The sequence below is a fragment of the Notechis scutatus genome, chromosome 1, assembly GCF_049901735.1.
Source record: "Notechis scutatus isolate UNSWTSFEM ecotype Mainland chromosome 1, rNotScu1.2, whole genome shotgun sequence".
NCBI lineage: Eukaryota > Metazoa > Chordata > Lepidosauria > Squamata > Elapidae > Notechis > Notechis scutatus.
The window spans coordinates 95,403,783-95,429,677 of NC_142009.1; the positions used below are offsets into that span (position 1 = coordinate 95,403,783).

At 37.5% G+C, this 25,895-nt stretch overlaps 1 protein-coding gene across 8 annotated transcripts in view; it reads right to left on the reverse strand.

The window, feature by feature from the left end:
• Nucleotides 1–2,949: 2,949 nt before the first annotated feature.
• Nucleotides 2,950–25,895, reverse strand: part of LAMA2 (laminin subunit alpha 2) — a 423,950-nt gene continuing 401,004 nt past the window's right edge. For 6 of the 8 annotated variants that reach the window (XM_087972045.1, XM_087972041.1, XM_087972015.1 and 3 more), the window contains 9 exons: nt 25,440–25,632; nt 17,834–17,890; nt 15,639–15,751; nt 13,766–13,955; nt 12,513–12,668; nt 6,186–6,339; nt 5,308–5,438; nt 4,274–4,496; nt 2,950–3,283 (listed from right to left, as the gene is read on the reverse strand). In XM_087972045.1, coding sequence (XP_087828171.1) covers nt 3,126–3,283; nt 4,274–4,496; nt 5,308–5,438; nt 6,186–6,339; nt 12,513–12,668; nt 13,766–13,955; nt 15,639–15,751; nt 17,834–17,890; nt 25,440–25,632 — 1,375 coding nt within the window. In that variant the 3' untranslated portion in view covers nt 2,950–3,125. The remainder of the gene's footprint in view (nt 3,284–4,273; nt 4,497–5,307; nt 5,439–6,185; nt 6,340–12,512; nt 12,669–13,765; nt 13,956–15,638; nt 15,752–17,833; nt 17,891–25,439; nt 25,633–25,895) is intronic. The other 2 variants (XM_087972023.1, XM_087972058.1) reach the window with 2 other exon arrangements.

The following is a 25,895-nucleotide window of genomic DNA, read 5'->3' on the forward strand; positions in this document are numbered from 1 at the left end:
TTATGTGACTGTGTTGCCTTTGTGCCATGCCCCAGGTCATCACAGAACTCTACTGGGTTTCTACTGATAGAACTGTCTCCATTTCTTCTCCATCTTTATATGTGCTCTTTGGGGAAGATTGAATGGCCATTTCCATCTCTGAAGGAATGATGAGGTAACTATAGGAAATGAGAAGGATGAATTCTTGCAATCTGAAAAAAAACATCTATCTATCTATCTATCTATCTATCTATCTATCTATCTATCATCTATCTATCTATCTATCTATCATCTATCTATCACAGGGGTGGGCAAACATTTTGGCTCGGGGGCCGCATTGACTTTTAAAATTTGACAGACGGGCTGGGTCAGCACAAGATTTTTTGGGAATCGCCCCCCCCTTCCCCCCTTCTCCTCCTTCCCCTCCCCTCGGAGGCCCCTGAGTCAGGAGTTGCTACCACCGGCGCGGCTCGCCGCTCCAGTCCCGCGTTGCCTCGGGAAGGAAAGGCAAAAGGAAGAGCCGCGGCAGTGCTTTGCAACGGGAGCAGCGGCACCGGAGGCTCAGGCTCAGCGGCTCCTGGTTTTGCCTTTTCCTTCCCAAGGCAACGCGGGACTGGAGCCGCACGGAGCTGCGCCGGCGGTAGCAACTCCTCACAGCCCCAGCCAGACACCTGAGCGGAGCCCGGGCGAAACTGCCTGTTGCTGCTGCCGGAGCATCGCCAGGTCGCCTCCTCCAAGCAGCTCGCCCGCCCGCCGGGCTTCCCCTCTGCCGCGCGGCTCGGGGCCAGGCGCGAGCGCCCGCGAGTTAAAAGGAAGCCGAAAGTTGCTGGGAAGTTGCTCAGGTGCTGGGAGCAGGCTTTTAAAGTGCCGCCTGAGCAAAGTTTAAGCAGCCCGCCCGCCCGCCGGGCGGAACCCTTCCCGCTCCTCGGCGGGAAGACACTCCAGCCTGCAAACTTTGCCTTTGCAAAGTTTAAGCCTGGAAGCCCCGGAAAAAAAAGGGGGATCGGCGGGGACTCACCTTTGTAGAGGTCGCACTCGAAGGTGATTTCGAACTCCCAGCCGAGGCCTTTGCAAATTTCTTTTCTTTCCTACCCCTAGATCGCTCCGCACTGTTTTGCAGCTTTGGGGGCCACGTGGCACAGGGCAATACGCCACACCCAGCGATTTTTTTTCAGGGGCGGGCCGGATTGGACAGACCAATGGCAGTGATTTTTTTTCAGGGGCGGGCTGCATTGGACAGACCAACGGGCCTGATGTGGCTCCCGGGCCGTAGTTTGCCCACCCCTGATCTATCATCTATCTTAGCAAAGTTAATTAATACTCTGCCTCCTATTATCCCCACAATGACCCTGTGAGGTGGGCTGTGCTAAGACAGAGTGACTGGCCAGCTTTCATGGCTAAGAACTGACCTTCCTGAGTCAGTGATGCTACCTGAGACTTACCAGAGATGCTTTCAAGCAAGGCAAGACATTTGAAACATTCAGTTTACTTCTGGGCAGCTTTTTGCAGTCCCGGAAATAAGCTGTGGATTTCTAGCCAATTATTGCATTTTTATTCTTTTCAGATTGATCATCAAACTTCAGAGAGGGTCCAAGTAGCAGGCTTGCTCCAAAATTGTTTTAAAGAAGAGCAAAACTATTCATTTAAAATAAAGATGTATAGAGCAAAATACTTAACACATTGTATAGTAGGCACGGTTATTATTTTTTCTGTTTTCACTGACATCATATAGTAGTCCATTGGAGGAAAAATATGATCATGCCACATTTTAAATATTTTTTAAAAAAGAAACACATAGCATTCTGTTGCTGTTGAAACATTATATTAGGTATTAAGTCCAATGTTCATTTGATATTTATATTAAACATTTGATTAGGCAGAGAACGCTGCCATCACTATTTCTCCAAGAAAATGCAGCCCTTCATATTATGGAAAAATATATATTATATAAACATATAGAAAATACTAACGAATTGCATGGGCATTAACATTCAAAAGCTTTAATAATATAGATTTGAAATGCTTAAGAGCTCATTGCCTGTTGATTTGGAACAGCAGTTCAAATCAGCCACTTGAGCTCTTTGCCTTTAATCTTTCTTTGAGGGTGGAGATGTTTTATTATGGTTTCAGGGCTTTATGCAACTCTTGTATGCTGCCAAACATCTATACAATTTGATGATTTAATATGTAAATTAAAATCAATATTCAAAGGAGATGTTTAAGTCTCTCCAGTTTGAAGGGAGAAGTTTCTGACATGATGCTAAAAACAGGAGTAGCAGAATTAAAAGTGCCTCAGTATCCCACATTCTCCTATATAGTACCCGAAATGTAACTTACACACAAGTCTCCAATACAGGTAGTCCTCGACTTATGACCATGATTGAGACCAAAATTTCTGTTGATAAGTGAGACCTTTTTAAAGTGAATTTTGCCCCATTTTAGGACCTTTGTTGCTGCAGTTCAGGGGTGGGATGCTACTTGTTCTGCCCGGCTCTATAGAACCTGTAGCTCTGAAGAGAAGCAGACACAGAAGCACACAAAATGTAATTACCGAACCGGTAGTAACACCGGTTGAATCCCACCCTTGCTGCAGTTGTTAACTGAATCCTTGTAGTTGTTAAGGTACTAACATGATTGTTAATTGACTTTGCTTGTGAGAAGGTCACAAAAGGTGATCACATGACCCCCGGGACACTGCAACCATCATAAATATGAACCAGTTGCCAAGCATCTAAATTTTGATCATGTGACTATGGGGATGCTGCCACAGTCATAAGTGTGAAGAACAGTCCTAAGTCACTTTTTTCAGTGCTGCTGTAAAACTCTGAATGGTGACTAAATGAACTATTTGTACAAAGCTCCAGGAGCTTCAGGCACAAATGCAGCATGAATATTTATTGTGTATAAACACAATACATAATGTGCTCATAAAATGTCTTTTTTTTTTTTGGCAAAAATCAACACATCACACATGTGTAACTTGCTGCTTTATTCATTTTAAGGGATTTTTCCCCCTTGTTTCATATTGCTTTTAGAAGTACACCCTGAAACGGTAGTATTGGAATATATCACAGGCATATTTGTAAAAGAATCTTTTTGTTAGCGTTACTGCTCGGATTCCTATTGCAATTTGATGGTTTTTCTCTTTAATTCCCTGGGCAGGACAGAGGTTGCACTCCCTTTATTTCCAAGGCCTTGCTGAAGTTAATCTCCAGTGGTTTAGCTGCCCCTTTGATGAGTTTCAGAGACCTAATGCAGCCTTTGAATCGAATGTTAGTGGTCAGGCCAAACTGCTTCAATCCATCTGGGAGGGGAGAGATAAAGAAAAGAAAGTAGGATCTTTCAGATCTTGAGGTTTGTTTGTTTTTTAAAGAAATCTTTTTCTGTAAGTAGATAACAGTGTAAACTGATACCAAATGTGTTTGTTACATATTGTGTGAACTCATATGCATAGATGTCATTTGTAGATATATGGTACAGAGACAATTGTCATAGAATAATGAAACTTAGCATTACTGCAATTAAAAATATTTTTAATAACTCAATAACATAAAACCATACTTTCAGATTGTACCTTATCCCTAAAAATTCAAAATAGAATAGAATAATAGAAAAAAGAATAGAGTAGAAAAAAATAGAATAGAAAAAAGAATAGAATAGAACAGAATATGGAATGGAAGGGGAAAGGAGAGGAGAAGAGAAGAGAAGAGAAGAGAGAAAAGAAGAGAACCTTTATTGGCCAAATGTGATTGGATACATAAGGAATTTATCTGTGCATAGGCACAAGTTATTCAGCTTTTTACTAAGTTTTGTTATGCCATGGAACAATCACCACTTATCACAACATATTATGATTTTAGTCCCATCCAAGGCACCCGAATTGAGGTGATAATGATATGTAATAACTTTTCTGTTCAATGTGAGCAAACAGATGAAATGTAAAATGAGTAAGCAAATAACCAGGCAAATAAATGGGAACCTTAGATGCAAAACACAGTTCAAAAGTTGAATTTGGAACAGAAATGCTTAAAAATAAACTCCCCCACCCCCGGTGCTTGCGAACACTGCATTTTCAACATGCACTGCAGTTACTGTTGTTTATTTAACACCACCAGGCTCAATCCAGACCGCGTGCATTTGTATAATTCCTTGGTTTCAAAAATTGTACTTTATGAAACACTTAATAGAATTCCATAAACGGATTCCCTTGGGGTTTGGTGGCTGTAATAAAAGTAACAAATTAAACAATAATGAAGGATAGCAACTGTAGCATTGGCCTGGTTTATCTACTCACCAGGATATCCTCCAACGAAGACAGGATCGTTTGTCTCTGCTGAAGTTGAAGCTGCATTAGGACTGATCCCTTCCACATGCTGATCATCCACTGTCAGCATTAAACGATGCTTTATCTTGTGTGCCACAACTCTGTGCCACCGCCCATCACACAAACTCCCTGGTATAGCAGTTTCATAAATGGCCGAAAACCGACCGGCACCATTATCGACATGGAACATAACCTATGTGAGAAATTATACAAACAAACAAACAAACAAACAAACAAACAAACAAACAAACAAACAAACAAACAAACAGGCAATTTAAATTAAGTCAAACAACTTATCCACATAACTTGGAAGAGATCGTTATACAATGTGTAGGCCTGGCTTTCCCATTCAACATATTGAGACTTAATTATCCTTTTCAGCAAAAGCTGCGATTAAATTCTTAACCACTGCAAATGAATATTCTGAATTCAAGGATCCACTTGAAATTAATTTATAACTGAGAAGCAATTTTGGCGAGAAAGCACAAATTATGGATCATACTGTTTGTCAACTGATTGCTGCCAAAATCTAAAATGGATAATAGACCCACAACAGTGCTACAGCAATAGGGCTTGATTATTTCAATGTTTGTACAAGCTGGCTATTTGTATTCAAGCAGCATTTATTTTAGAAAGAATTTAGCAGAACCAAAATGAGATTTTGGAAAGGGAAACAGAAGTTTAATTAGAAGGGATTTTCACAAGACTGTTCTAACAAATGCAGATTAGGTTCATAATAATACTTTAACTGGGGAAATGTTATGGAACCTGCCCCCCTCCCCCAATTTAAATTTGTAGAATATAGTTTGCTAGTCTGTAGCTCTGACTTCAACTGTATTGTAAAGATCACTGGCTACAGGGACAACCCAAAAGGAATCAGAGCTCAAGGTACTGACGTGGAACAATGGATGAGTAACATGGCTCAGTATCTTTTGATAGAGTCTCTTTAGGGCTGCTGAGAAACAACATTTAATTAGATTCTTTCCTAATAGTTCCATACTCACATTTTCATCTACCAACTCAATGCCAAGGCCATCCATTTTTTGACTGCTGATTCCCAATAGAACACCATTTGTCCGTGTTGTACGGAATTCAAATTCCACCTGTAAATCTAGTCCCACTTTATATGCTCCAACTAAGGAATAAGGAAGGAAAAACAGTCTAAGAATAACGCAAGGATAATTTTCTATACTGTACAGAGATGCAGGCACCAGTACGCTTGACAGCATTCATATTTCACAGTTACTTTATACACTAAATCGCTTTGGTGAATGATAGTGCGGTGTTGACACCGTGCATAAAAATCACATTTCTTAATCAGATTGGCAGATATGTATCTATTGCTACCTGTACATACAGAGAGCTATTTCAAATAGCATCCTGAAGTGTCAAGAATTGTAATTAATCTATTCTGAATCTTATTAAAAATCAGAACTGCAACAATCTTGTGTAGATATTAAACATGATGATTATTACCATCGTTGTAATATGTTATTATGCCTCAAGGGCAACATTCTTGTCATTAAAAAATTTTAAATTCAACAAGCCTCAGAAGATGAAACTGTTCTTCTGTGTCTGTTCTATGCTTTTCAGTTGTGATTCTCTGTTATCATTCCTCCCTTGGCAACTATCTAAACAGAAGGGCCTAACCAGGATTTTAAAAAGGTTTATGTAGCAATAAAGGAGAATATTTGTCACTCAGGGTTGAAATGAAGGGTTCTTGGTACTCTCTATGCTTGGTTGTTTTCTTGCAGACTTTTCATTACCTAAACTAAGTAACATAATCATGTTTGGCTAATGAAATGTCTGCAAGAAACCAAGCTCAGAGAGCACCAAGGATCCTCAAGGGTTCATTTAAGAGCAGATTTTGAGATGGTATTACCTGCTTTGGCAAATCCTGTCCCTGCAAAGTAGGTTCCTTCCTGTGGATTGACAAAGCATCTTCCAACATTATAGAAGGAGGTAGGATTATTCAGATCAATGGGAGCTTCTGTCATTTGAAAGTTTCGTATACATCCATCAATGCTGTAGACTACCTGAGTCAGGGTAAAAATCCTCAAGAAAGTTAGTTGCCTTTCTAAAATACTTTATTCTGACATCATTTTTTTAAATCTAATGTTTTCAACTTGATGAAAGGAGTGGCCTAGTTTCAGGACTATTCTATAAAATGTATTTCTGATAGATTTATTTTCCGATACTGAATTGCCTTTTTAAAAGATGTAGCAAAGATAATACCCAAAATGGTAGAATGATTATCAAAATATACTGGAAATATAAAATGTTAGAGTGTTTCAAAATGGTTCTTTTTGTTATCTTTATATATTACTTACATTGACAGTATATATATTTTCATCTTCACAAAAGTTACTTTGTTGTTAGCATTTGTACTTCTATTAGATCAGATCATGTTTATACTAAAAATTAATGCAACATCACCATTTTCTACTAAGACAAATCTTGCTGGCTGTTAATATTTGCACTTGTTTTTTTTTTCCACTTGTAACTCCAAAATGGAGTTGGAGTTACAACATATCTCTAAAATGCTTTTTTTTACCAAACTGTAATCTTGTTTTTCAAGAACATTATTTTGGAGACAAGAATGTAATGTAAAAAGATAAATAAAGCAGGTTGAATCCCTCCTTTCATACGTTTTAAAACAGAATTGTAAGAGTAATTGTAAGTGAACAAATTTTGTACTTACCAATTAATAGTAAAGTAAAAAAATGCATCTGATAAAAACTGACATGGCAATCTAGATTTAGGACTGTGGCAGAGTTCAGGTAAGGCTCTCTATCTCCCACCCCATTAACTGTAGTTTCAGTTTAGATAAAAAAGATCAGCCACAATTTGTAACATTAACCCAAGGCCAACTGCAAATAAAATCTACTATTACTACTACTACTGCCACCACTAGTACTACCACTACTACAAAAATCTACTATCCCTCAGCAGAAGACAGGCAGTGGGGAAGTTGGGATACTGTATATTAGAGTCACTGACTCTGAAGTCAACATTATTCTTTTCATAAAGGAAAGCTGTAAACTATGCTACACATAGAGTCACTGTTTTCACTAAGGCTCTAAGTGGTGATTTATTTGGCTCCCCCCCCCCCAATATCTTGGTTCCTTTCCCTGGACAAGCAGTTCATACTAAGAGCAGGCAAGTTTAATTATCAGAATCACAATGACTTGTGACAAGAAAACTCTGAACAACGAATAGCAATAGCACTTAGACTTATATACCGCTTCACAGTGCTTTACAGCCCTCTCTAAGTGGTTTACAGAGTCAGCCTATTGCCCTCCAACAATCTGGGTCCTCATTTTACCCACCTTAGAAGGATGGAAGGCTAAATCAACCTTGAGCCTGGTGAGATTCGAACTGCCAAATTGCAGTCAGCCGGCAGTCAACAGAAGTAGACTGCAGTACTACATTCTAACCACTGCCCCACTTCAGCTCTATATAGCTAAGCATAGTCAATTTCCTTTTGTTAATGACAATAAACAATGATTGGTCATTCATTCATTCATTCAATTAGAACTAAGAGACTGAAGAACTAACAAATAGTTCTTCAGTGCCTTGGAAAAGGTCAGCAGGGTTAGGGCTACTCAGATCATGGATGATCTGGCATGTGTGTGTGTGTGTGAATTCTGTTCCATAATGTAGGTACTGCAATGGGAAAGGAGGCTTTCTTGATTCCATTCTCATTAGTTGGCACTGTTTAATAAAGGACACCCATGGCATGTTTAATCTTCAGAGGTGAGTAGAAATTATTGGTATTATGAATACTTTGGCTCTGTTTTTTATGAAGGGGTTTGTAAGTGACAGCCAACACCTTCAACTGTACTTGGAAGTTCACAGACAGCCAAAGCAGCTCACAAAGTAGCGGTGCTACTGTTGTGGTTAGCCAGCAGCAGGTGCGGATGGCTGAGGAGAGCAAGGACTCAGATGAGAGGCCAGGACCATTAGGGAGTGGACTGCTGCCTTCAGAGATTGTGGGGGCTGGCAGCAGTGATGAGGTTCCTGAGGAGCCTGTGCCAAGTGCGCGTGCACGCAGGTCTGCTTGCAGAAAAGAACAGCTGCAGCAGCACGGGCGACTCGGGAGTAAGGCTGCAAGGTAATGGCCCCTCCTTCAAGAAGATAAAAGCCAGCTGTGAATCGGACGTTCTTTGCAGGAAGCAAAGACATTTTGAAACTCGAGCCTCGTGGGCATTGCAGTATCTTAGTTAGTATTTGAAGACTCTTGTGTTGTAACATATTTCTAGGTAACCTTACCTGTTATTCTTGGCAGCCTCGCAGTTTTGGCAAGGCTCATGCTTATCAAAGTTAATTAGTTTGCAGCAGCCTTTTAACCGGGGATTTGTAAGAATCATTAAAAGGTTTCTGTTCCCTTTGGTTCGTGTTTGTTTTATTGGAGAAGGGTTTGGGTCAGAACAGCTGCATAGGCATGCAAAGAAGGTAGGCTCATAACTACTCGTGCTACTGCATTGTAGATCAGCTGTAGCTTCCAAGTAGTCTTCAAGATCAGCCCCAAGCAGAATGCCCTGGTAACAATCCCAACAAGTGCAAAGATATGAGTGGTAGTGAGGAAGGCCTTCCAATCCAGAAAGGGGAACAATTGGCACATGAGATGTAAGGGCCCTCATAGCCCTGAATGGCATAACTCGCCACAGTCAACTCACTATAGGACAATTCACTGCTGCCAATTCACTATGGGACAAGTCATCGCAGGACAATTTAACAAGTTAATTATTTAAAACAATTACAAATTATTTTAATTTTTGTCATTCGCATTTCATTTCATCCTTCCTTTTGCATACTTTCTTTAATGATTCTATTTCACAATTTCTTCGATAACTTTTGTCCCACTGGAGGTTGTCCTGCACCAAGTTGGCTATGGTGAATTCTCCCATGGCGAGTTGGTGTGGCAACCTGACTGTGGCGAATTGGCCTCAGTGAGTCTGGTTATTGCGAGTCATCCTAAATCCCTCATAGCCGTGGCTGCCACTCATTCTCTGAACAGAATACAATAGTTTAGCAATGTTTCCAAACTGCACACCAGTTTCCTCTCCATAATGTAAGTTTCCAGATCTGTCCTAAACTCCAGTCCTTTAAGAGTTGAGTCTGAGCCTTTTTGCTCTCTCTAGACGTACACAGCTTCAATCATTTGTTCAGCCAGGGGAGTGGAATATATAATGGGGAGTCCTCATGCTTTCCAGATGATATCCCTAATTCCCTGCCCACAGATGATATGATCAGTAGCTTCGTGTACAATATGTACAATATGAATAGGGAAACATTTTTTCCTTGTGGAACTCCACAAAGCAGAGGTTTAGGCGAGACTTTTCTAACTTGCCAACATGGATTGGAACTGGGGAAGGAGCAACACCATGCTTTTCACCACTCTCAAACCCCCAAGCCAATCCTGAAAGAAACCACTGACCGATTAAGGAGAAGCAGAATGGATACCTCACCACCAACCTAATCTTGTCAGAAATTGTTTACAACATGATCTATGCCATCTCAGTACTCACTATACATCCAGATCTGAAACCTGACTGTAAAATGCTTCATTAACTTCTTAGCCACACTCCTCCCCAAAAGGGAAGATTGGATACAGATGAAAATGGTTCAATACTGTTAGATTCAGTGATGGTTTATTGACAAGATGGATAACCACTTCAATGCACAGAGGGTGAGCCACAGCCTTACTAAAGGATGCACCACTTGAATCCAACCACACAGTATGTTGTCACTCAGGAGACCTTATTCAAAACGGTGGGGCATTGATCTAATACACAAGTAACTTCACTTACAGCCACAAGTATCCTGCCAGTTCCTTAGAACGCACAGGCTTAGTTCTTCTCACATAACTTAAAGACCAAGTTTTGATCAACTCCATCAGATTCACATAGCTGGAATTCAATTTAGAGAGGATTTGAAGGACTTTGTCCAATGTCCATTAAGTACCTTGAATGTTTCTTGTAATCATCCTGCAAGAAGAGCCAGGTTCCCTTGAACAGGTTCATCAGTCAGCAATCTATAGATAAGTGCTGAGAAATAATCTTTTGCCACTCTTCTTGCTATAAGGTAATCCATAATAAAGGCTCTGCCTAGTGTTCACTTGGATTTGCCATTTGTCTTTCTCTGTTAACATTTTCTTTTGTTCCCCAACCCTTCTATTTTTTTGTACTGTTTTCTATAAAATAAACTCTTTCCTCTTGTTTGGTCATGCTTCCTCCAACAGAACAATTTGTTACTAAGCAATTTCTCCTACAAATGTACCTGCTACTGTGGAATAGCAGTAAATTAAAGTATGAATTCAGTGTAGTGTTTGTGTTAAAGTGGCTGACGTCTTGCTTTGGTTGACTATACATATAAGGCTTTATCTGATTTATATTGTTCAAAGCAGTTACATCCCTATTCATGCAAAAATGTTTTTGAAAGAGTAATACAAAAGTTGCAATCAAGAGTTTGGTGAACATTAGAAAAATAAGTGATAGAGGAACAATGTTTAATGAAAATGTATAGGCAGCAATTAATGTGGGACACCTGGTATCAGGTATCTAAGTTTCGATTAAAAGTTATGACTAATAATTCTCAGCTGATTTCTTTGGACGAGTCTTAGGATGTCTGTTTATTGTAGCCAATCTTGACTGTGTTGAAGGACCTCTAGATGGTTTATACAGATCTTTTCCCCATCCCCAATGTTATCCTAATAACTTATGAAATAAATCAAGATGGGTTAACAGTGATTAGCTCAAAGTGTTTTTCAGGGCTGAGTAAAGTCCAACACTGTTATTAAACCTAAGAACACTGGTTTTATAAAAGGAAGACTGGAATGTAGGGATACAGGAATTTTCTATATCCAAAACATTAACCTGTGGTTGCTATACACACTTACCTGGAATTAAGCCTTGCTGCCAGATAGGAATGCATAGTACACTATTGTTGATACATTTTTATGAACAGTGGTTGACGTCTACAATACTATTTTCCCCACAGTTTTCAGGATTGCTACAGTAATTATATTATGTCATACTTAGGTTGGAGAGAACCAATCTAGAAATGGAGAGAACCAATCTAGAAATAAGAAAAAAATACCTGATACTTAGAACAATTAATCAGTAGAAGAGCTTGCCTCCAGAAATTGTGGGTGCTTCATCACTGGAAATGTCATGCCCCTGTTGGAGTCTGACTCCGAGGGAGAGGAGGAACAGCTGACAGGGAGTGGAAGTGTGTGGAGGTTGTGGAGGAAATTGGGAAGGGCACAGGCTGGCTGGGCAGTCAATGGGCAGGCCCATTCCCTCTTCATCCTAGGGCCCGCAGGGAGGAGCGGATAAGGGAGAAACAATGGGCTGCAGCTGTGAGGACTGTTTAAAAGGACGGACCGTGCATGGGCCAGTGCTGGAAACAAAGCGTGAAAATATTTCTAGTCGGTCTATTCTTATCTGAGTTTGGCGTCCTTCCCAGTGTGTGTATTTTAATATCTGTGGATGTCTTCCAAGCCCTTATCCTGCCTTGTCTCAGTAATTGCTTCAGTGTGGTTTGTGTTGTTTTTTCTATTTATAATTACATGTATTTTGAGTTTGAATGGAAGTTCTTCCTTTTTGCAACTATTTGTGAGGGAGTTTTTTTGTCTCCAGTCAATGATAATTGGAGCTTTAAAGCCAAGTTGAAGGAATTAAAGAGACTTCACCTGTTTTTGTGACTGTGTTGCTTGTGTATCCCACCCTGGGTCATCACAGGAAATTTTAAAGAAGAGATTGGACAACCATTTGTCTGAAATACTACAGGGTCTCATGTTTGAACAGGGGGCTGGACTAGGAGACCTCCAAGGTCCCTTCAAAACTCTATTATTATGTTCTGTTTTCTGTTCAAAGAGAAGCTCCACTGGTAATATAGAAATGCACCATAGGATCTGCTTCTCAGTGACACAACACAATGACATTTAGATTACCCCTACAAAGACAGACAAACTTAGTCTCCCTGAATGATATGATTGTTTCCTATGAAAAGGGCATTGCTAGTGTGGAAAAAAACCAGATCAGTCCAAAGAAAGGCAAATGCAGATTATTTGCATAGAACAAGGCCTGTGTTCTTTCAAAGACAATGAAAGGCCAAATACCACTTTACTTTTACACTTGTGCACAACAAATAACTCCATTTTGTCAGCGCTTTAGAGATGTGAAACGAGTCATTCTTTACTTACCGGACCAATTCTTCTTGTTATATAGTTAATTGGCAATCCTCCAACATACAGCATCCCCACAACATCCAAAATATCAGCTTTCTTTGGGCTAGTGGTCCTATTTGTAGTTCCGTCAACTGACAGGACCCCTTCCTGTTTGCTTCGGAATATTTTTATCTGGAAAAATATAGAAGGGCAACTCATTATTATTATTATTATTAATTATACTACAATAAGCAAAGTCTTTGTTAGAGGTACTGACGTTACACAATTTTGTGCTCTTATTTGGGAGAATGGCCACCTGAAGATGGAGAAACTTAATACTGACTTAACAAGCATGTTTGGGCACATTATGCAATGTCAATTTTACTATTATGTCATTTAAATGGATAAATAGCTTCAATCGAGTCTCAGATTAGACATTTAATAGTAAAATATACAACAGTCCCTGAAACTTATTCCCAACATAGGATGACATCGCAAATTACAACAGCCTTCCATAAACTAATGCCCTTTGTATGTGATAGGACCATATTTCCTACATTTCCCAGCCAACATAAATATTGGAAATAAACAAGGGGCATTTTTTTCTGATTGAACATTTATAGGTTGGCCTATGTTTTGCTATCTGAGGTTTCATGTATCTGCAGATAATAAATGGAAACCAGAACTTATCAGTGTTAATCTGTTTTGTGATAATCTACAATTTATGAGCATATGGGCAGATTCCATTACAGTCATAATTCAAGGGCTACCTGTACATAAAAAGGCTGCTCTTAAGCTCTTACAATGCATCAACTTGTAGTTACATTACTATTTAACAATCAGACTCTAATTGCCTAACTCAGTGTTTCTCAACCTTGGCAGCTTTAAATTGGGTGGATATTTATAGAATCTTTCATGCTCCATCCCTGTGCAAAGTTATAATCTAGGGACAAATTTCATCCTATTCTGCTAAAAATAAAACTCTATGATAAATAAAACTATTTATCATTCATTCATTCATTCATTCATTCTGCATTGGGGAGGAGTGGAAGCTCTGTTTGGGAATAAAACTCTGTGTGCTAATTTGGTCTTGAATCCCGAAACAGATTAAGCTACCTGTAAAGGAACAATTTCTGAAGTCCTTGTAATTAAGAAGTCCTTGTAATTAAGAACATGGCACACTGCTGCTCTATTCATTACCTCTACAATTCACCACAAGTGGGGGTGAGGGTGATAATCTATAGATTAATGTATCTACAGTATTCATGCATTGTCCAATCATATAATACCTTGTGCCACTGGCCATCATTGATTTTGTTGGGAATCATAGTGCTTGTGTTCCCATGCCCAAGGTCATAACTGAAATACGGAAAACCATTTTTTATCTGGATAGTGGCAAAATCAGCATGATTGATCCGAGCCATGTAGAAAAGCAGCCCATTTTCAGCCTTTGTTCTGATTTCAAGTTCTATTGTGAGTCTGCACATTTGGAAAAGGAAGGAAACAGAAAGGGAGGACATTAAAAAAGCATTACTGTTTTACCTTTTTTTTCTCATACAACTAACGCTACCAACCACAAACTCAGTGGCAGTATTCTACCGGTTTGGCTGAACTGGTAACTCCAAGGATCATCTATGAGGGAACTGGTTCGCTCTGATGATCAGCTGCTGGGCCCGCTCACCTGTCCCAGCTCCATACTGACCTTTATTTCCTGCTTTTCAACCTCAGCCGCTTCACGCGGCACAGCCGATTGCTGTGCATCAGCTGTTGAAGACACAGGGAGAGTGCAGGATTGCAGGAGGTCAGTATCAAACCCTCTGCGCACATATGCAAAGCGCGCATGGGCGTGCAAAGCATGCCCATCAAGCCACGCCTACAGAACCAGTGGTTAAAAAAAGTTGAATTCCACCACTGCACAAACTTCTTTATATGTGAAATAGAACCAGGATGTCCATATTCCATTTCTAAATTTACTAAATTATATAGATGTAATATTCATGGATTTGGTAACAGATGTGATATGATTTGAAAATATCTCCTTTTGGGGATTGAAAAAAAAAAGATTATATGTTCCGTGGTACACAGAACACAGTTCTTCTTAAGAATCAGCCGTCAGACCTTAGTTTTCAAATTATTGGAAGAATATGCATGAGTCCTGAGCACATCCATATGAAATAATTCTGGCAAATCTTATCATTATCAGTTGAAAAAAAAAACTGATTAGAGAAAGCAAACACAAACCCCAAACCCTGTTAATGCACAAAATGACAATGATTATAATACAAGAACTAATACATATATAAAGTGGGCAATATACATGGAATCTAATTTCCTTCCTTCCTCCTTCCTTCCTCCCTCCCTCCTTCCCTTCCTTCCTTCCTTCCTTCCTTCCTTCCTTCCTTCCTTCCTTCCTTCCTTCCTTCCTTCCTTCCTTTCTGTTCTCTCCTACCATGCCAAATTTAATCCCACTAAGTTCTGTTTTTGGAAAAGTCATTCTGCTAAAAAACAGAATCTCAACCCTTTTTATATAATGTATTTTCAACATTCTGTTGGATTGATAAAAAAAAATGAACCCTCTTTATCATGGAAAAATAATAGCCATCAGTTCAATCAAATTTTTCCATTCCTTCCCTTCCCTCCCCCCCCCTTTTTTTTTGGGGGGGGGGGAAATGTATGGTTAAAGACCCATCCTAAATTTGGAAAGTGACTTTTAGATCTAAAATTAAATCCTTTTGAAGTAGGCAGTATAATAACTTAACTGAGTTCTTTTATGAAGGCTTGAAAGAAAACAAGCTTGCCCATCTTCAATGCTTTGAATTGTGGCTGTCTGGTTTTAAAACATCTACAATTTAGCAAATGTTACTACCCAAAATAATTTCTTTTCAACTTTATTTCAGAATGGTCTTACTATTTAAAGAAACTTACAAGGCTGCCTACTTCATATAGTGATCCTAGATGGTTCATTACAATTATTAAAAAGATGAATGAAGACAGAATAACCCTTTGTACCAGGTGCCAGTCTAACTAAACTTCTCACCTTCTGGCTAATCCCTCCCCCACATCCTAGCCTTAGGCCAATGGGAAGAGCCAGGTCTTCACAGCCTTCCAGAAAGGTTAAAAAAGTACCCACCTCAAATCTATGGTGGGAAACTATTAGCTTACTTGTTCTTAACTTTTGTGTCATCAAAGGCAACTGCAATATGGCTGTTTCTTGAGAGGCCAAATTGCTTGCCCCCTTCCAAGGTAATGGGTTCCACATCATCAGCACAATGTTCCTACAAAGCAAAGCAAAACAGCCTCATAATCTTTTCTTCTGTGCGCACCAGCAATTTAGAACAAGACCACTTCCATACCTTTTAAGGAAAGCAGTCAATATTTTGCCTGAAGAACATTTTGTTATTGTAAAACAATGAATTCCTTTCTCCTCTTTTAACTATTTTCTAATTCTTGCATTTCGGCATAAGTAATCACTTGACAATTGCATCTTATAGCAATAGGAGACGTTGCATCCCATCTACAACTGAAAACTCACTACTTTTTCACTCCTGTTGAATTGAAATTATAATCATAATACTACTTCTATGCAAAAGCTGGCTATTGCTATTGTAGGTTTGTGAATCCAGACACTGGACATAATTTTTATGAGGTTCAAATAAACTTACACGCTTATGTTGTCTGCTGGAATAAAACAAATAATACAGCATTTGCTGTTGCAGGATCAAGTGTGCAGTAATAAAGCAATCCAACACCAATCATTTTGTCTCTTGTTAAGACGATGGATCAAATATACAGTATGGATCTTACTTACCACTGCAGAAAATTACTGAGTTGGAAAAAGAAAGTTGATATGTAATCACTTTAGCATATAATGTCATATTTCAATCAAGCTGAGATTTCTAGAAGCACACCTGTGGATTTAAAATCTGCAAAATGTTTTGTGCTAAATGTATATATAGTGAGTGCACCATCATAATAATATCCTGAAGAATTGAAAATAGCTTTTTAATAGCTTTTCTGGAATCTCAAGGATCTTCCGTTTTATAAAAAAAGTTGGTCCAAATAATTATGGTTAAAATTACCTGAATACTATAATTTTGCTAATTCAATAGGAGGAGAAAATAAAGAAGAATATGTATGGCCTTAATATAGTGATAAAAATAAGGAAATAATATAAGGATTTTATATATGTGGGATTCCTTGCAAATAAATTCCTTTAAAATACTTGTGCTATAGTAATGGCCTTTTAATGCTAGCTATAAAAGGCAAATATAAATATCTATGTTCAGTTTCTATTAGATGCACTGTGAAAAAATCTAACAGAATGATACAAAATATCACAGAACAATAATTCTTCGGGACAGAATAGATTTCGAGTTCCTAAAATAAATATTTTTTTACGTATTTAGTTATGTTAGAAATATTCTTTAATTTGTCTCCATCCAAATCAAAGCATTTCTTACTGCAAAAGATCTTTAAGACACCATGAATATAAACCATACAAAAAAACCCCCATAAAATGTATATTTTAAAATAATGTTCTCTTGATGTTCTCTTGATGTTCTGGTAACAATTTGTCCATGCAAAGAAATCTTAACAGAGGACAAAAACAGGTTTTAAAATGGTTTATGAGAACAAGCATACTCTTCTTACTCTGTCCCAGTGCAATTAAAGGAGAAAGACAGAACGAGTTGAACATTTAAGCACTTCCAGATAAAGTATTTGTGATGCCTGAAACCCAAGCACGCCAATTCTACCCATCCAGATTCCTTGCCAATTCCCTGCTTTGCTAGATCTTCCTGAGCGAGCATCATGCTTACAATAGCAACACTGTAAATATGACATGTGCATTGCTGAATGCTCTGGTTTTGTGATACTATTGAGTAAGAAGGCCAAATCAAGAGAATGTCTGGAAGAGCTCGGGTACAAATGTGTGAGAGCAGTCCTTCAGCAAATGGTAACTGACAAGGGAGATAAAGAAAATCCTCCCTATGCAGTCATTGCCTACTTGAGATTTAATGTACTATTTATGAAATGTGGCTGGATGATAAGGACAAATCCCACTCATCCAGCATAGCCACATACATACATCATGGAACATTTTAAGGAATTGTTTAAGTTTTTCAGCTGAAACCTTGAGCTGATGTTTCCAGGGCAACAGAAACCAGTGCCTTTAGTAGAAGTATTTATGGAAATGGAATTGCTGTCAGACCAGCTCACACTTTTGTGCACAAAAACTGCATCACCAGTGATGGAAGGAGAAGAGAGGGAAGCCATTTAGTCACCGAAACCACACTGCAGTTCATCAAGCATTGTTAAGTAAAGGGGAGGCAAAAAGGCAGGGCCACACTAGCAGATACCGTCAGGTGAAAGTCAGCTGAACTACTGGCGCTCTTCACTTCAGCCGCAAGCAATTCCTGAGAAGCAGTAAACAAAGTGAGGCAGAAGCAACAATTGTTGATGTACCTAGGTAACGGTGTTTGTAGCAAGCAGTCAGCCTTTGTGGCAACCTGATGTCTAAAACCGCCAAACTCATTACTCTGTCCATTATTTTCTAAACCGATTTCTTCCTTTAAACTGAAGACAAAGGCCCTGCTCAAAGTACACAGGAAGGGGGAAGAAAAATCTGAATTTGCCTGCATGAAGCTCGCCCATCAAGTACAACACAATGAAATACAAATCAAGGAATTCAGTCCAAATCGTTTCATATTAGAAGCATTTGCAGTAAAAGCACCTGCATGGGATGAAGCCAAAATGACTAAGCTTCTAAAGCAATATAGTGGAAAAAAAAGCAGAAATAATTATTCTTGACATCCATGGTTCTGATGTTACAATACTGTGGATTCTTAGGCTGGTGAGTTATTAGATGAAATAATAGAATTAGCCAATATGAGGGACACATGGACAAACTCCCAGCTGCAGGATGCCTAAATAGGAAACCGTTTTAGAGGAATAACTGTTTTAGATATTAAGGAATCTTTTGCAGCATCTTAAAAGCTAATACAGGTTGTCCTCCACCTACAGCCATTCTTTTAATGATTGTTCAAAGTTATGACAGCTGAGAAAAAAGTGATATGACCACTCCTCACACTTAAGACCATTATAGAGTTCCTGCCCTTGGCAACCAGCATGTATTTACAATGGTTGTAGCATTCTGGAGTTACATGATTGCCATTGGTGATCTCAGGAGGCTTCCAACAAGCAAAGCCAAAGGGAAGATGAGGGAACACTTAATGATTTCAGTGATACATTTTATATATCATATAATCGTGTATGACTCTCTGCTTAGTGACAGAAGTTCCTGTTCCAATTGTGACTGTAAGTTGAGGACCACCTGTACAGATTCTGCTAGAACTTAAAGTAGATAATAATTGCCCTCCTGGATCAGGGCGTGACTGATCTAGTCCAGTGTTCTGTGTCACACAGTAGCCACATGGATCCATCAGGGAAGCTCACAAGTGTGGGCTGGGGGCAAAAGCTTCTTTTTGCTGGCACTTCCGAGCAAGCAGGATTTAAGCAGAGCTGCCTACAGATTCAGCAGGTAGTGAGAAAGCACCATATTAGTAGCCATTAATACTCTGATCCTCCATGACTTGTCCTGGTTCACTTCAAAATTGGCTGTCCTTACCAGCTACTGACAGTATTTTAATTACACGACTGTGTTACTTAAAAAAAAGTATTTCCTTCTGTAGGTCTGTTTGGTTTCAATGGATGAGCTCTGGTACTGAGAAAGAAGAAGAAAAAATCACTTTCTCTTATGCCATTCATGAATTTATATATTTCTACCATGTTTTTCTTGATCATTATTGGAAGCCAAAAAGAGGCACAAAAAACCTGCCCATCCCTCTAATCACTTTGGTGAAACTTTTTGGTCCCTTTTCCAGCTCTATGTTTAAGTTGTGTTGACCCTAACTGTACATAGAGTTGTACATGTTAGTCTAATTATGGACTAATTATAGTCTCATCAACAATTCTTATAAGGAGACTAGGATGGTGACAATTCAATTTCCTGTTTCCTTCTTAATGATTCCAAGCACGGGATTCACCTTTTAATAGCATCTGCCGAATGTATTAAAATGTTTGTGATACTGTCCACTGTGACTCTTAAGACCTTTTAGAGGTCAGCCGGCTGAAATCCCACTAATGTTTAGATGAAATTTACATTTTGGGGTCTAAAATGTATCATCATATGCTTGTTTTCATGACTTGATACTTGTTTGCAATTTTTATTTCAACAGTAAGAGTATTTCATACTTATACCCATGTTTAAGAATACCAAATAACTTTTCCTAACAAACCTATGAAAGACTTGTCCACAACACCATCAAACTGATATCACATGAGCTCTTATAGATATATTGATATTTTTTTCTTAGCCAGTTTGGTGGAAATTGTCCTAGTTTAATATAAAGTCTTTCTGTATATATTTAACTATTTTATTTAATGTTTCATTTAAGAGACCCATAGACAAAATTAATCAATGGCGCTAAAGGCGCCAGCACCTTATATAGAAATAACCAGCAATTCAAAGAAGGGGACAAAAATAATTATTGAGCTTGAACATAAAAAACTGCCTTATATGAAAGTATTATTCATTGATTCATCAAGCAGAGTCCTTTATGAAATGAAATGAAAGCAAAAATAGAAGCTGGGGCCCTTTTCTTTAGAAAGCAAATGTTCCACTTTCCAAAAAAGCTTGATAACCCTATGAAATCATTTTCTTCTACAATTTAAGAGGGAACCACGCCAGCAGATCGACTGATGCACAGTGTTTGTGAATCTGTAGAACTGTAACAATTTTCTTTTATGTTTACTTCCTGTTTTTGTTGACAATAAAGCTATTAAATATATATATTGGCAATTTGCCCTTTTATTATTGGAAAAATAATAATCTTTGCTTTAAAATTTTTTTTGCTAAGCATTACCAATGGAGTCTTGTTATTATTATTATTTACCTTGAATAGCTATTATGTCTATCTACCCAGGGCTTGGCTGAGATTTGTTTAATACAAAGCTGCAAAGGAAATATTCAAGAAGAAGAAAAAAACACTTAAAAACTCATGTTCCAAGCTTATAGCAGTTTTCTTTAAAAATGGGTTAAACATGGCTACCTTTGGGATAGAAGATGGTAAAATAATGATATCAGTAAGGTGACCATTGCTACCACCAGTCAAATAATATTGAAATTATCTGAAAACAAGAAATCAATACTTGCATGCAAATTTTTAGCTCAATTTGCAACATGTTACAAAGGTACAGTATATCTTTTAAAAATCAAATGCAATACAACTAGTGTGTGCATGTGTGTGCGTATATATATATATATATATATATATATATATATATATATATATATATATATATTTTCTTAAGTTTTCGCTGGTACTTACATGTATGGCCTTCAGCTTTGTTTAGTATTTTCCCACGTCATTATTTAAAAGCACAACTATAATGACGTGGGAAAATACCCGAACAAAGCTGAAGGCCATACATACATACATACATACGTACGTACGTACATACATACATACATACATACATACATATATATATATATATATATATATATATATATATATATATATATATATATGAATTAATGCTTTATGTTGCCTATTCAAAAATCACATATATCTACCACCCTACATTATTAAATCTGAGTAACTAACCCTTAACCATACTTAGAGTGCTTTAGAGCTGCATGCCATGTATAAATCAAGTCTGCCAAGAGGACGCACTATATTTTGTCATACATATCGTGTCATTTTTTGGGTTTGTTGCTTCCTTCTTTCATTGAAGCAATTCCCCTGCTGTAATTCAACACGTGTAATTCAGAGCCCACCCCCCAGCCAAAGTCTCTTCTAAAACAACAACAACAACAACAACCGGAGGCTTCTGAACAGGTACAGATAAGATTTGTGCATAAATGGTTTTCTGCTTGTGCATCCCATTTTATATGACAGTGATTGTATTGGACAAGGAGAGAGATTGGCCTGGTTCTCCGCTGTGGTTTCTATATAAGAGTAGCTGATGAAAGTAGCAAACAAATGCTAGACTTTTGTTACTGTGACAGAGAGTAATGGTTGAGATCTTGACACATTGAGCTGTATTATAATTAGTTCTATTTTTTGAAAATAGGAAAAGAGAAGATATTAAATAATAGGATTCCAATTTTCTCTCCTTTAGATGACAGGTTCATACATAAACCATTTCACTGGAAGCTAAAAAAAATTGCTGGCCTGGCAGATAGCGTCACTGATCTCTATCCATTTTTTTAAATTGCACAGATGTTCGTCTCGCAAACACAACAGGACCAAATTTACTGTTGTGATGGAAGTTTCAGCAGAAACTTCAAAGTAATAGAATATCAAAAATAGTATCAAAAAAGGCATTTCTTGGGAAACCCCCATAGTCATTATCTAATCTGAGACACCTACAATGAATTATAATGGGAAATAATGAAAGGAAGATCTAAAGGAACTCTGAATATAAAATTCACTCCTTAATATTAAATACAAATTATAATAATAAAAATAGCTTTTAAAATAATGGAAATTTACATAGTGAAATTATAGTTTATATTAGGTCTTGTGCCTATGGCAAATGTCTATCATCATCAATCATCATCTCAATTCCACTGATCATGTGTTACAACTGATGGCAAGTTGGCAGGTTTTCTTCTTCAGATTCAAGCCCTACTCAAGGGTTTAGGAAAAGTAAATGTAGTATTTAAATATGTATGAAGTGCTCAACTGTACTGTTGTTTATAGTTGGGCTGTTATAATTTGTTCAAAATTTAAGCAGTCCAAATTCCAAGTCACTGTGGCACTTACATCTAGTCCCTAATGTCAACCATTCCCTAATGTCAACCATTCCCAGATTTTTGCAAACCTTATTTTGCAGTCTTTTCCAATTATCTGCCTTCAAAATTATTGTCTCTTGGAATAGCTATATCAATTAACTAAATCGTGTTTTTTCATTGATAATAATGTCTGGCATGCTGACTGTCAATCAGTCAGAGTTTTAAAATCTCTTAAAAGTTTTGCCCTGCCATGTGCAACACCCTCCTATTTCATGTTTCAAATAGTTTTTATGGACTGTGAGCTGCCAGTGTAATATTAGTCAACCAAATCTGCCAGTGTAATGTCATCCTAATCTGAACATGTTCTCTTTTGTAATCAACTTGTGTAATATTGTTGCATCTCATTACCATGTGGTCAAATGTTTCATCCTTATCCTGTCATAACCAGATTTACTCCTCAAACTGAGTCTTTTCTATTTTCTCTTTTCTTTTCTATTTCTATTTAGACCTAATATCATCTGTGCATAAGACTTCTTCTTGGAGTACAAAAAGGTTTCCTTTTGCTTCTTTTTTTAAAAAAAATAAAATATGTTTAAGCCATTGTTATTGTCTGATTTTTCTTTCAGTATCTTTCAAAAAATGCCCAGGGAGTGCTTTCATTTTTCAATTTTCTAATCTTATTTCAAACTGTTGCATGTCATGTTTTGATTTTGTTTGATTTCTGCCATCTTTTTTATTTAAAACAAGTTTTATTAATTTTTAAAACACACAAATTATCATTATTCATTACATTCATTATTCATTATTCATTACATGTTTAAACCTTTTTCCATTGTAAATTTAACAAGTCAGATAAATTATGATTCTGTTTTAAACCATTTCCATATAATATACCAAAACCTCTTATTCAATTTCTTTACTTCTCTTTACTCTTATTCAATATCATTATTATTATTTCATCTGATTCTTTCTGCCATCTGAGACTCTTTCTTTTCCTATTTGTTTTAATAAACTACATGCTATTATTTTAAAAGACAGAGGAAAAATTGTAACAATGTATTTCTGGGTTGAATTGGCTTAATTCACTGCATGAATATTTTGGAATCTGTATAATGGTGAAGCTGCCTGCTTAGAAACCAGCAGATTAAGCTTTAGTCCCACTTTAGGCATGGAAGTTGCATGGGTGACTTTGGCTCTCTCTCTCTCTCTCTCTTTCTGCCTAACATACCTCACAGGGTTGTTGTTGTTGTGAGGAAAAATAGGAGAAGGAAGGAGTACTGTGCATGTTTGCTACCCTGAATTATTATAAAAAATAAAATAGAGGCAGGATTTAAAAAAATATAAAAGATAGTACTGAGATGAGTACAAATTTTTTAAAAATATAAAAAATAGATAATGCAGATTTAAAAAAAACAATATAACTTTAAAACATGAGCAATGAATCAATACATTTAAGATATTATATAATTAAAATAGTATAGCACAAATTAAAAATGTACTATAGTATAAGCCATTTCATATCCTTTTTATAATCAAAATACATCTCTACTATACTTTAAAGATACTTGATTAATACAACTAGAGTCAAGAGGAGGCAGAAAGAAAGATTGAAGATAATAAACAACAAAGAAAATTCTGTAAATTATATTACTTGTAAGCTGCACAGAGTCACCTCGTAAGGGAAATGGCCAGCATAAAAATTTAATTAAATAAACAAACAATTTTTCATTGAAATCCCTACTGTTTCATCTTTATTTATTTATATATCAAACTTCTTAATCATCTTTAATCATCTTTATTAACTATGTTCAAATTCTGCATCCATTTACTCATACAGACTTTAACTCAGATTGAGAGTTGTAGAAGAACGCTGTATAATTAAGAGATTTAAATATCTTAATTTGTCCTGTTGACAATTAAATTTTGTAATCTGTCAAGCTGCTTTCTCTCCATTAAGCAGATTTCTGGGTACCCTGATTCATACAAAAATTAGCATTCAATAATGAAATAAAAAGAGAAAAATGTAGACTTATTTTTTTCCTATATTCATCCCAGAGTTTCTCTGCATGTATACACAAATGTTAAGTATGCAGTCTATTTTTTGATAGCTGCAACGAAAAGATCCCATTCCAAGTTGTCATAGGTTTTTTATTCAAACTTCTTGAAAAGTCTTGTAACATATTGCAGAAATGGACTTTTATTCTTTTTTAACTTTTACATTTCCTCTGTAGTTTCTTTTTAAGATTAAGGGTTTTTGTCATTGTTGGTTGGTAAATTTTGTAAATATTATTCTACTCAAATATTCTTCATTTTTTGCTGGATCAGATTCATGTCTATTAATATTACAAGCAGTTAATGGTTATCTTTCATTGTAGAGACATATTTGGTTGTGACTCAAATAAATTCTTTGAAATGTTTTAGTTCCCTTGACATAATCATTATGCCATTAATTTTTCCTCTACAGCTTTTCTTGCTTATTTATTTCTTCCTTGGAATATGTAATCTAACATGGGGTCCCCAACCCACAGGCCATGGCCTGGTTTCAAATGGGCCGCAGCTCAGTGGTGGGATTCATTTTTTTTTTACTACCAGTTCTGTGGGCGTGGCTTGGTGGGCGTGGCAGGGGAAGGATACTGTAAAATCTCCAGTCAGAGGTGGTATTTGCTGGTTCTCTGAACTACTCAAAATTTCCACTACCGGTTCTCCAGAACTGGTCAGAACCTGCTGAATACCACCTCTGCCTCAGCTCATTCAGAACCAGGCCATGCACGCATTTGATAAGCACATATGCGCAGCTCCATTTGCACGAATGGTGGCAGCGAGCATGATTGCTTGCCTCTCATGCAAATGTAGGTGTGTGTGTGAGCATGCACACCTGCTGCTCACATAGAAACATTTCCTTCTCTCACATCAGTCTGCAAAGCTGGAAAGGTTGGGGACCGCTGATCTAACATACACATACACTCCCCTCTATTGCCTTCCTCTAATATAAGCTCCCAAGCAACATTGCATTTTTATAATACCCTCTGTGCACCCTTAGTTTTGAAGTGCTTAGTTAAAAAATGTGAAAAAGTGTTAATGTTCCACATAGTACAACTGTGCGGTATCCTAGTCTCATAAATATATATAAAAAACACCTGGAGTAATATCACAGAAATACTTACAGGTAAAGGTGGGAAAGGAGGAGGAGGAGGAGGAGGAGTTGTACTTGCTTTACTTTCTTCCTCCTCTGGTTCAGGATGACTTGTTGTCTGGGGGGTTGGATCTTCATGCTCCGTTTCATGATCTGGTCCTAAATCAGGACACTGTCCTATATCTGCATTTTTAAAGGCTACTGATTGGGCGAAATCCATTGGACTATGGAAACACAATGAAACCAGAAGTATGAAACAATGCCTTATTCAATATCATCTCTTCTATGCTTTTATCTTAGTTAAATGAACAAGTCAGTGTGGATTGTAACTAATTTATGTGGAACCCGGGTGATGTTATATTTGCTTTAAAAGGTTCTAGCATGTGCAGTGACAATGTTGCTGTCACCTCTGAAGCAAACCTGGCTGAAGCCATCTTTTCCTGCCTTATAGCTGCCATAGCTTTTGAAAGGGGGAAGGGATGAGGTA